The 12,058-nt window shown below is 35.6% G+C and overlaps 1 protein-coding gene across 1 annotated transcript in view; it reads right to left on the bottom strand.

Annotated features, from left to right (window-relative positions):
- Window positions 1-362: 362 nt before the first annotated feature.
- The window catches only part of ADSS2 (adenylosuccinate synthase 2), a 32,642-nt gene continuing 20,946 nt past the window's right edge, over window positions 363-12,058 (bottom strand). The window contains exons 7-13 of the mRNA XM_033099657.1: window positions 11,590-11,671; window positions 9,461-9,587; window positions 8,044-8,198; window positions 6,378-6,502; window positions 4,714-4,811; window positions 3,081-3,230; window positions 363-1,508 (exon numbers count right to left, since the gene is read on the bottom strand). Coding sequence (XP_032955548.1) covers window positions 1,456-1,508; window positions 3,081-3,230; window positions 4,714-4,811; window positions 6,378-6,502; window positions 8,044-8,198; window positions 9,461-9,587; window positions 11,590-11,671 — 790 coding nt within the window. The 3' untranslated portion in view covers window positions 363-1,455. The remainder of the gene's footprint in view (window positions 1,509-3,080; window positions 3,231-4,713; window positions 4,812-6,377; window positions 6,503-8,043; window positions 8,199-9,460; window positions 9,588-11,589; window positions 11,672-12,058) is intronic.

Here is a 12,058-nt window from a genome sequence, read left to right as displayed (position 1 = left end):
AACCCATTCAACTTCCAAAAGAATAAATAAAAAATATTTATCATATATTAAGTGTAAATGATCATTTTTCTATAAAGGTCATTACTGATCAGTAATGGGCTTGTAAGATTATCTGTATTATCCTTTAGATTTATTGAATCCAACAAGGCTGCTCCTATTTTGGAATTTTTCTTGAACTAAAAGTATCAATAAAAATATATCTAGTGAAGATAAGATATTTAGATCCTTTCAAAGATTCTGTTTTTCCTCTCTTCCCACTGTATCCCCACAGACTGCAGGAATAAAGCACCGTCTTATATATACTAGGATTACCATTACTTCTCTGATCCTGTTATCAGAACAAAAACACAATACACAAAGCATACTAGAAATATCTTGTTCTTTTTAATCAGCTATTGATGGTATAATAAAATAAATTTAAGTGGCACCTAATTTAAACATTTAAAATAGTTCACTGCGGGATATAATCTATAACACAATATGTTAGGCCTAATTGTTAAAATAACACCTCTTTTTTTACCAAGAAAGGAGAAATAAAGGCATGACCAACAATTTGGGTTAATTTGGATGCTTACAGATGATTTTGTAGGCATATTGGCAGGCACAATGCTGAAAAATCAATCCACTAGATTTAGAAATAATGGTATGACAAAATAGGAAGGCTATGCATTTCAGAATTAATGTCTGAACTTAAAGAAAAATATCCACCAAATATCACAACAGATCTTTTAATGACTAATCTTTTAACATTAAGATTGTTGTTTTAGGGAACACCTCTTCTCTTTGAACATTGAATTAAGTGTTCAATGTATTAAACAGTTTACAGAAAGAAGTAAGTTTTGTGTTCTGTACAAATTAAAGGACCCATGAATATATCACCCTCCCCCACCAAAGCTCAAATTTGCAATGGTCTCAGCAGAAAATAAACGGTTCACAATTTAAACAGAATTTATAGCATTACAAAAGTTTACAGAACTCCTCTCTTACCATCATTTTTTTCTAGCTGCAAAGATTACAATGACAGAACTGAATGATCAGAATGTAAAAATATATGTGCAAAACTGCATTAATTGTTCTCACCATTTAATAGAGGTAAAACCTATGAACACACAATGACAATAATGAAGAAGAACTACATTGAAAGTAACTCTATTTTAGATTTCAAACAACATGGGTTATACTATTACTAAACATTTAAAAAAAAATAATGTGGCACCATGAGCAGCAGGAGCAACAAATGATTTCGGCAATGATGCCAGCTAAGGCAGCCGACACTGGAATAAGCCGAAGTCTATCTCCACACCAGCCATCCATCTTAAAAGACTGGAAACAACGGTGGGGCTTACAACTCACGTCAATGTCTTTATTCTTGAAATTTGTAGATCATAAATGAAATATTTAAGAAAGTCCTTTCCCCCCCTTCTCAAGGAGTATTTCTTGTGTCACTGGAAATCCTTAGAAGAGCTGAATCATAGACTCTCTGGATTTACCTACACCAATCCATTTAACTGGGAAGGGAAGGAAAACAGTGTAAGAATAGCATTAATTCATTTATAATGGTCAATCTTTGGGATTAATGGACCCCCCACTTTTCTCATTGTCACCATGTAACTTTTTGTGCCTTTTGTTACCTTTTTGTTCTATTCTGTCAGCAGATTGTGCCAGTTTCTAAACTATCAGAATGTGCAGCTGAGATCTAGCACAGGGTAAGTCTGCCTTATGGTTTCCTGTTTTAATTGCCTGATATTTACAATTCCTCAATTTCCTATAATGAGGCTAGAAAAATCTTGGCCCAAACTAGCAGGGACCTAAAGAACCTTTGATCAAGTTCCTAATAACTAGAGAAGACAAGCACCTTTCATAAATGGATGATGCTAAGAGGATACTGAAGTGTTGTGGTCACTTTCACGTCTCAAAAAAGCAGAAATACCTGGACAAGAACTGTTTTAACTTGCACAGCTTAAGAACCGCCTACTGTACCAGCCTATGGGCATCTCTAATCAGCTGCACCTCATGGATAAATCTTTATGGTATTTTACAGATGTCATTACTAAATTCACTTGTTTATATTTCAAAAGATGTTGACTAAGAGGAGTGAGCAAACATGCTTACTGAATTGGACATCAAACTAGAAGGGGTGGCTGAAAAACAAGATTCATGTTTGAGATGAACCACAAAACAAAATGAGAATAAGTACATAATAGATTTTACATGGAGGATCCATATAAAAGGATCCCACCCACTTCATTTTTTGTCTCTCAAATTTCGAGAGCAAATAAAAAGGCAAAAGCAATGTGTTGGAAGAAAAACTTCACGTAACTAGTCACAGCGATAACTTGGTTATGCCTAACTCACTGACCAGCTTATACTGAGGGTGCCAAAATTCTGTACACAAGTGGACACTTTGGTCAATGTTGTTCAAGCAGTAGTTTTTCGTAATCAGAAGTGTCTAGACGCTGATGGTAACCACTCTGAGCACCTCTTGTAACTGCAGAAGTCAAATATGACTTGTATTCTTTTTTTGTTATCAGTATATATTAAGTATTACAATTTTAATAGCTTTTTCCTTTCTTAAAATGTGTATACATTTTTTTGGCGCCCTCTATATTTTTTTTTAATAAAGAAGTTTTATTTTTTTTCTTACTTTTTCTTATTTTTTCAAACTAGATTTCCTATTTTCGGTATCTATTATTTTCTAATATCTATTCAAGAAACTTCCCCAATTCTCAAGGGTGGTTTAACCCCAAATGAATAAAACCACAAGCCACTTTAATGGTGGTGAAGATACAAAAGGATTTGTTATTAAGAGGAAGAAAGAAACAACAACGAATGTCATGGAGTAAAAACAGACTAAGGGTCAAAACCAGTGAGAGGTAATCTATTGTCTTCAGGCATAATAAGGGTTAAAAAAAGATGTTGATATTTACTCTAAGGAATAAAATTATTTTATTATGTCCTGGGTATCTACACAAATCATGAGCACTCTATGAATAAAGATCTCTTATCCTATTTCAAAGGTAGACAGTTAAGCCGAAAGTAGAAAAAGCAAAGTTAGTTGTTCCTGAAGTGTTTATATTTACCTGGAATTTGAAGCTCATCTTCAATAAATCGAACATAATTCTGTGCGTTAACAGGTAGTTCTTTAAATGTCCTTGCATTTGATATGTCTGTGTTCCATCCTGGGAGAGTCTTATATTGAACTTCAACTTTATTTAAGACTTCTTGGTTTGCTGAATAAGTTAAAAAGTATATTTGTTCATTGTGTACACTGCCTATTGTCAAACAACTTTTCAATATATCATAAGTTCACAATCTCTTGTCAAAATCCTTGCAGCCAGATGCGTTTTGGAATTTAGAAGTTTTCAGAGTTTAGAAAGGTAGAATGGTCCACATACCGTCTGGGATAGGATTTTTACAATCAAACATATTTCTACAGCAACACAGGATTATTCACTCTCAGCAGGGAGACGATTAGTTCTGACATCAGTTCAAGTCAGGTTTTGTTGTCAGTGAGTTTTGGTGTCAAACTTAAAACTTTCAGTTTTTAGAGCTTTTTTGATTTCTACATGATGAATTAGGGACTGTGGCTCTGTATCATGTCAGCAATCTCACAGAAAGAAGGCCTGAATACTTGCTCTCATCTGGGAAATCTACTGATTGTTTTTGTGACTATGCAGAAAAGCTTTGATGGAACTTTCTTTTATTATCTCACCTAACCATTTTCTCTGTATGCCCTAACAGAAACTGAAAATGTACTAAAAGCAGACCAGTTTCTTTTGCTCGAGATTGTATAGTGGATGCCAGACTATCTCCAGATGCCCCTTTTCAGGACCGAGACACTCAGAATCTGAGTCTCTACAACGGATTACCCACAATGTCCAATACTCAACCAAAAGTCATTAGACATAGAAACAGTGAACCTCAATCAAGGAAAAGAACAGTTAAGAGAAACCAAACTGGAGATGGCCCAGATGTCAGACTAACATAATCACTACACATTTTTCTAAGAACTTGCAGCCATCCTCAGTTCCTAAGGACTGCTCCTCATTAGCCACAAAACCTACCAGCCTCCCAAACTTCACTAAGCTAGTCAATATCCCTTCATTTGGCGTATTCCCAGTCTTACTGGAGGGCTAAACAAATTAACGGTTCCTGTTTCTGGAAGCTAGAAACATTTATGGGACTTCCTGCATAACTGAAGAAATCATACAACTAAAGATGTACCTGAAAAAAGACACATGTCCTCAAGTAGGAAGTGTCCCTACATCCATCCACTTTACACAAAACAGAGATTAGACAGTCATTCACACAGCTTGAAGGACAGGGTGGGTTAATGTATCAAGGCCTAGCTTACCCTGACAGGCTCGGGCTCTTTCCTCCTACCCCCCATTTCTCAAGGGAAAGTAACAGAGACGTTACTTTCACAATAAGTAACACAGATGTACATTAGTTTCACAATAAGGCAGATGACATTCAGAAGCAGCTGGGCTCATGTTTCTTCTTTCCTACTTTTGAGTTTGCTTTCTGAGACCCAGTACCCAAATGCATAGCAGCTACGAAACAAATGCCAATAAGTGAATGTACTGGTATTATTTACAAAGGACATAATAAGCCTCTGACTATATGTCATAAATTATACAGAAGAGCTTTATGAAATTGCTCTAATACATTCACTTAATGATATTCTTTACATATGGCCTAAAAAAAGAGTACCTGGGAAATGAGGTATGATTTCACCATCTAACTTGTAAGCAACTCCAACTTTGATCTCTGTAAACATGTCCAAAATATCCAATTTGGTAAGTGCCAACCTAATTTTGGAAGAAAAGACAATGTTAAAACAGCAAACTTTTAAAGAATTATGTCTTAAAGCATGCCACACATAAAACACAACGGGACAATATACTGATGTATTTTTCTCATTAAAAAAAATGATTTAACTGATCTACTAGTGAGTTATAATCATTATTAATTATAATAGATTTTCACTGATTGACTCACACACTCTGGCTTAGCTTTCTCATGATCAACACCTACTTTGGGAGGCTGCCTGACGTGAAGGTCGCATGCTGTGGTGTGGGACTGAACTCACTGTCCCACATGGACCACGAGACATGCGTATTTACACGGACGCCATCAACCCTCATTTCTGCACTCTGGTTATAATCACCTCCAACCTTTTGGTCAGAAATTGTCAAAGGAGAGGGAAGAACACACATCAAGGTCACTCTTCGTGATACATCAAAATCTCCCAATAAACTGACTGGACAACAGAGCTTTAAGGGAAAAATCTGTGGAAATTATATAAAACACTAGGTTTGGGATGCTCACCAACAAATTACTTTAAGTAATTTGAACAAATATACTTTTTATCCTTTATTCTGTTATTTGCTAGGAGTTAAGCCTCAGTAATTGACATGAATACATTTATTTACATATTTATGTATATGTGTTAATAACTTACTGAGCATTTTCAGTGAGCCAGGCAACATGGTGTATGCTCTCACAACATTTCTCACTTAATTTTCAAAACACCCTATGAAGTAGGTAACACTATTATCTAGATATTAAAGATGATAAAAAAAAGGCACAGAAAGATTAACTTGCCCAGTCACATAGCATAATACATGGATCTGAGATTTGAATCCAGTGTCAGACATCAATCAACCCTATGCACTAACTAAATCACTGTTACATGGCCTCCACTCTGTATAGACGTACACTCTATGCTTGTTCCATCTATCTACCTATCTATCTATCTATCTATCTATCTAATCTATCTAATCTCTCTCTCTCTCTCTCTACCGTGTTTCCCTGACAATAAAACCTAGCTGGACCTAGCTCTAATGCATCTTTTGGAGTAAATATTAATATAAGACCCAGTCTTATACTAATTATATTATATAAGACTTGGTCTTATAGGATAGTAAAATAAGACCCAGTATTGTGTTATATTATATTAATTATATAAGACCCAGTCTTATAGTAAAATAAGACCGTGTCATATATTAATTTTTGCTCCAAAAGACACATTAGGGCTGATCGTCCAGCTAGGTCTTATTTTTGGGGAAACATGGTATCTGCTTACCTACCTACCTACGCACCCATCTTACTTCCCTCCATACTCATACACATGTAAAAGTATCATAACTCTTTTCTTCCAACATTGGATGTCTGGGAAGATAACTTGGGGTCCCTCTCCTTGGGTACCCTTCTATACCTTGGTCCACTTCCACCTTGAACTAAAATTTCATTCAGAGACTAAAGGGAGAAAGTTTTCTGTTAAGACACTACCTCAAGTTTGCATTCTATAGAATTTAATCTGTGACCATGAATAGTCCTATATTTCCGAAATGAATGTTTCTAAAAATACTCACGCAGTAAATCCATTAATCATATGAGCATATTTGAGCAAAACAAGGTCCAACCAGCCACACCTTCTTTTCCTTCCAGTAGTTACACCAAACTCTCCACCCCTTGTTTGTAATAATTCCCCAATTTCCTAGGGAACAGAAAATAGAACTTTAGGATTAGAATACCAATGCTGTAAATCTAGTAGAATTATACTTAAGATCATGTAACAAGTCAAACAAAGTCTCTTTGAGATGAATATCTTTCAGGAAATAACTAAGTCAAAGATAGAATTCCATAGAGATGGTGGATTCTAAAAGCAAGGGAGGCGTTACTTGGAATACATCCACTTTTGGTTTCATTTTTTACCATTATTTTAAAAACCAATATTTTGAACAAAAACTCAGACATAGACAATAGTTTAGGGATTACCAGAGGGTAAGGGGGGAAGAGGGCTCTAGAAGAAGGTGAATGGGGTCTAATATATGGTGATGGCAAAAGAACTGATTCTGGGTAGTGAATACACAATGTGAGGTAAAGATAATGTATTACATACAGAATTGTACACCTGAGATCTATATAACTTAATTAAGAACTGTCACCCCAATAAACTTTAACTTAAAAACAATATTTTTATGATGTTATATACATCACTTCCTAAAATTTAGATTAACATATAAAAAATATAAAACTAAGTTGTTAGTATTTAAAATAACAACTTAAGGTAAGTTGTTCCAAGAACAATTGTAGTTTGATGATTTTCCTGAATACCATTAGGCAAACTTGCATGTAATAAGTACTTGTTGATAACACAATGCTCTTTTAAAGAGACTTAAGGTTGAAAACAATGCTCTGAGATCTAAGCTACAGCCACTTCCTATAACCTAATTTTCTACGATCTATCTGTTCCCTAATTTACGCCATACTGACTACGGCCGTCATTTCCTTACCTCTTATACTCTGACATCATTACAATTATGTATTTTTTTAAATGTTGCTCTGTCAGGTTTGAATCCCAGCTCTATTTGTGTGGCCTTAGGCAGGTTACATCAGCTCTCAGTGCCTCAGTTCCTCCTGTGTAGAATGGGGATGGTGAGACTACCAGCTCCCTGAGCTACTGTGAGGGTCCAAAGAGCTTCTGAGTACACAGAACTTAAGCAGCACCTGGCCCCAGGTCACCACCAGGTAGGCGCTGGCTGTGATTAGACAGTGTTTAGAGGTCACCTCCCTCACTCGTGGCTCCTAATAAGCTCTCGCTGAAAGGTAGTTGTCATTTTTAACTTCTTTCTCCTCCACTGTCTTAATGCCCTTTGTAAACCCACCTTCCTGTAGCCTTGCAATTACAATTCCCTTTAGGGACTCTCTCCCTCCCTCTTCTGTTGCCAACCTGCTGCCACTAACAATAAAGACGTGCATACAGTTTTGTTTGTTTGCTTTTGTTTTTGCATTTAAGGAGGGCGCAGCTCACAGTGGCCCATGTGGGGATTGAACCAGCAACCTTGTTGTTAAGAGCACCGCGCTGTAACCAACTGAGCTAACTGGCCACCTCACGCATAAAGTTTTTTTAATGTTGTTCTGATCAATCTAGCCAATTAAGTGACATGCCCAGAAGACAAGAATTCATTAAAGAAAAAAAAGTATGAATTTTTATTTTAAAACTTTGGAATGAGATTTACAGAGAAATAGGCTTACGTTGTCTTGCTCTGTAGGAAAGGCACCAATGCCAACCCTAGTTGTGTAAGCTTTCACGACTCCATACACTTCTCCAACATTCTGTGGGGGCATACCCAATCCGGTGCAAACACCTCCAACTGTACAGTTTGAAGAGGTGACAAAAGGATAAGTTCCTAAAAATAGAAACAAGTATTAATATGCACACACAGATATACATTATTTAAAAACAGAACTACTATGAAAATTCTGCATTTGGGTACATTCTAGGTATTTGACAGACTTGAATATAACTGTAACCACCCTGTCAAAGCTTCAATGTTTTTTTCTTGATTCTTTTTGTCTGTAATGAGATAAAAACAGAGGTGGCTAGAGCTGCACCTGCAGTGCTTACAGTGGAGCGCTCCTTGAGCGCAGACACAGTTACTCAGCTCTGTATGGCAGGTACTCATCTAATGAAGTGCTAAGTAATTTAATGCCAAAACCCTGCTGTTATTCCACTATGTAGATTTATAATCTGTGTAGTGTAACACTCTCCTGTTATTTTAAACAAATTTATTTTGTTATGAATAAGGTATTATTATTACTGTTGCAACCTAGAGAGACAACAGGATACTGAGAATTTTATGGTGTTTCAGCATTTTCCTACCTTTTGACTAAGCTAAGAGTGGTGTATTCCCCCTGCCAAGATCTTCTTCGTACTTCAAGTATTCAGTATGCTTATCAGATACTCTGCTTTCTTTCCAGACTGCATAGGCATATATGGTATCAAAATACATACCTACTATATAGAAATACACTTTCTTTTATTGGTTTATTTGGACTTGGAAGTCAAAAGCCAGTGAAACGTCAATACGAGATGAGAACAATCAGACTTAATCCTGAAGAGATCATGTTTAGAGGGAAAGGTCAACTAATCCCAGTTGTTTGAAGATGTTAAGTGTTAACTTTTTGAAGATGGAGAAAATGCTCTACACCCACTCAGAATGTGATGTCCAGGGAGTTAATTAAACTGACTTCCATACATCTTAGAATATCCATGTTTAATAACAATGTATATTAGTTCCTGACATATTTTTTTAAGCTCAATTAAAGATAAAGATCTTCCACAGGATTCAGCTAATCATCTTACAGTTCTAAGGAAATGAGGTCTAGAATTGAATCATCAACCAATAAAAATCAGGTTATAGAATCCCAAATCCACTGACTCAAATAGTGATTTCATTTTTCTGATGAACTATAAAACTTAACACGTGTATTGTTTTCCGCAATATTCCTTTCAAAAAAGATTAATGTAAGATGACAAACTTCTACCATTCCTGAATATATATATAAGCTAAAAGCCTTGTTTTAAAACCCCTTCATGTTAACATTAATTTTTTATATCTTAAGTACATCAGGGCCCAGTTAAGCTCCCCATAAGTCATATCTCACTTACCAAAATCAATATCTAGTAGTGCTGCATTTGCACCTTCTACCAAGATTTTTTTTGGTGGTCCATGTAGGGCCTCGTATAGGAAATAAACTCCATCTTTCACCATTGGTTTAATCCTTTCCATATAACCCTATATACAAAGACAAAAACCAACTTCAATGTAGACTAATAAACCTACAATATAACCAGTGCAAGTAAAAATTACCTGACTTTACGACAGTGAACACTGACAAAAGCAAAGTAAAAAGGGGCAGCTGATGGTGCTCACCCTACTGCAGCATGTGGATTACCTTTGGTCTTTCATGCTGATTCTCCAGAACCAGCAAAGAGACACTAGCTCGAGAAAAGCAGAGATACAATGAAAATCAAAGGTATTAACCTCACTGCAAATAATGGTGAAAGCCTTCCGAATAGCCAAGTACTCATACTTCATAATCCAGCTTTCAAGAAAATAAAAAGAATTCAGCATATTACGTTATGCTTTTCATATTTTGTGAAACATTTAAAAAGCTGCATTTATAATCCATGTAACCATGAGTTTTAAAACTTGAATCTCAGAATGTGATTCTCAAACTGTGGTGAGGGCCACAGGTGACATTGCCAAGCATACGAATATTAATAATTGATAACATTCTTTTGCCATTGTATTCCATTATATTAATAGTAAAATATCTCAGCAGTATTACTAGTAGATAATATCAAATGCTGTTTTACATAGCATTATAAAACTTTCTCAAAACATTTGAAGTGTTAATAAAACTACTTGATTTTAAAATTCAATTAAAACAAGAATTTTCCCAAGGCCTGCAGCATAACTACCATAAAACCTAGTTGTAACCGTGTTTAAATATTTAACAAGACTACTACAGAAATTCCAAGTTCCACTCATGAATTGTCCTGAGAAAGTTAATACACACTGATGAAAGTATGGTCAATCTTATGCTTATTCCTGTTTTAGTCCTTTTTTTATGCCTGAAATGACCAAATCATTCATCACATCCATTGTTCCTTTAAGTCCTGGTTCAACACATATCACCTACTAAGAACCTTTTACCCAGTTCTGTTCATTGTTATTCATCTACTTTGCATTCACATGGAACATGTATAAAATAGAATCGGAAAGCAATACCCACACTTTAGTACATAAATATTTCCAAGTTGCTAGTAATAAATTTCAAGTATTTGTTGCATGTCACAATGTAAAGAAAATGGCAGCCTATTCTAAGCTACAATTAATACAATGATATCCAATTTAGAATTTCCTTGGAAGTCATTTTTTGGAATTTAGTAAGTGGATAGACCTAAGGTCTGCAACTGTTCTAGAATGGCATATGAGGTTTGTAAATACCTAGTCATTTCTGGAGCTGATATTCACACTTATTTATAGAAGAGGAGTAACAATCGGACACAGGAAGTAGCTCGAAATTCACCAAAAACTGTGGAGGCATGGAAGTGTGGAGACGTTAGGAGACTTGACTACTGACTAACTCGGCACCACCGACACTTTCTAATTGCCAACTGTGGGTCTGAACTTGGGCCAATGTGGTTCCTAAACGGGCGGCTGGCTTTCAAAGTCATCACCTCTCTCTCATCCCTTTGATTATTCTCCACATAGCTAAGGAGTGATTTTTACGTAATACAAATCTAGTCTTTTTTCCACTCAGAATTATTCATTAGTTTTTCATTATCTCCAAGACAAAAGCTAAACTCCCTATCACTGCATAAAAAACCATTACAAGACCTATGATTTGTCCCTACTTGTCTAACTTTATTTTCAGGTCCTTGACTCCTGTTCCCTGCTCCCCTCTGAGGGGTGGTTAAACCACATCATGTGAAGTTATTCAAACATGCCACGTCCTTTTAGGTCTATATGCTTTTAGATTTAAAAAGGGCACACAAATCACTTTACTAGTTCTTATCCATAATACTTGAACATATCTGTGTGGCACTTATACTATAAACTATTTAATGTATAACTTCTCAGCACAATGTAATTTCCATAAAGGAAATTAAAGACCGTATGTTCTTCATCCTTATATTTTCGGTCCCTAACACAAAGCCTGCATGATCTAATGCCACTTTGGCAAAGTAGTTTTTAAAAGCACACTAAAAAGGTCAGAAGAAAACAGTACCTTGAGTTTTTGTAATTCACCTTCAATGTCTATTTCCAGAGTAGGGTATATAGATTTGTACTGGTTAGCTAGAACTTTGAACCTGAGAAATACAGAAAAGTCAAGACATTAGCTCTGTTCAAAAACATTCTGAAAAACATTTGATTCAAATGATTTCTATAGATAAGTGATCTTAAAAAAATTAATCCCCAAACTTAAGTAACATTCTGAGAAATAAAAATTAATAAAGGATCAATCATGATAAAGGATACTCTCAAAATATGTTTTACTCAAGTTTAGGAATATCAACAACATAATTAAGGTGACATGTGTGTAGGGGGGAAATAACTGAAATCTGTAACCACCAGAGATACATCTGAATTAATTATACTGTATGAAAAACAAAAGGGGATGGTTTACATGATGCTTTTAAGAGAGACAGAAGCAAACGTTAGCAACTGGTCTGATATTCTCAGTGGAAGTGCCCTGA

This window comes from Rhinolophus ferrumequinum, chromosome 27 (genome assembly GCF_004115265.2).
Source record: "Rhinolophus ferrumequinum isolate MPI-CBG mRhiFer1 chromosome 27, mRhiFer1_v1.p, whole genome shotgun sequence".
NCBI classification, from domain to species: Eukaryota; Metazoa; Chordata; class Mammalia; order Chiroptera; family Rhinolophidae; genus Rhinolophus; species Rhinolophus ferrumequinum.
The sequence above is the reverse complement of the archived record's forward strand: the minus strand, read 5'-3'. Positions and strand labels throughout refer to the sequence as shown.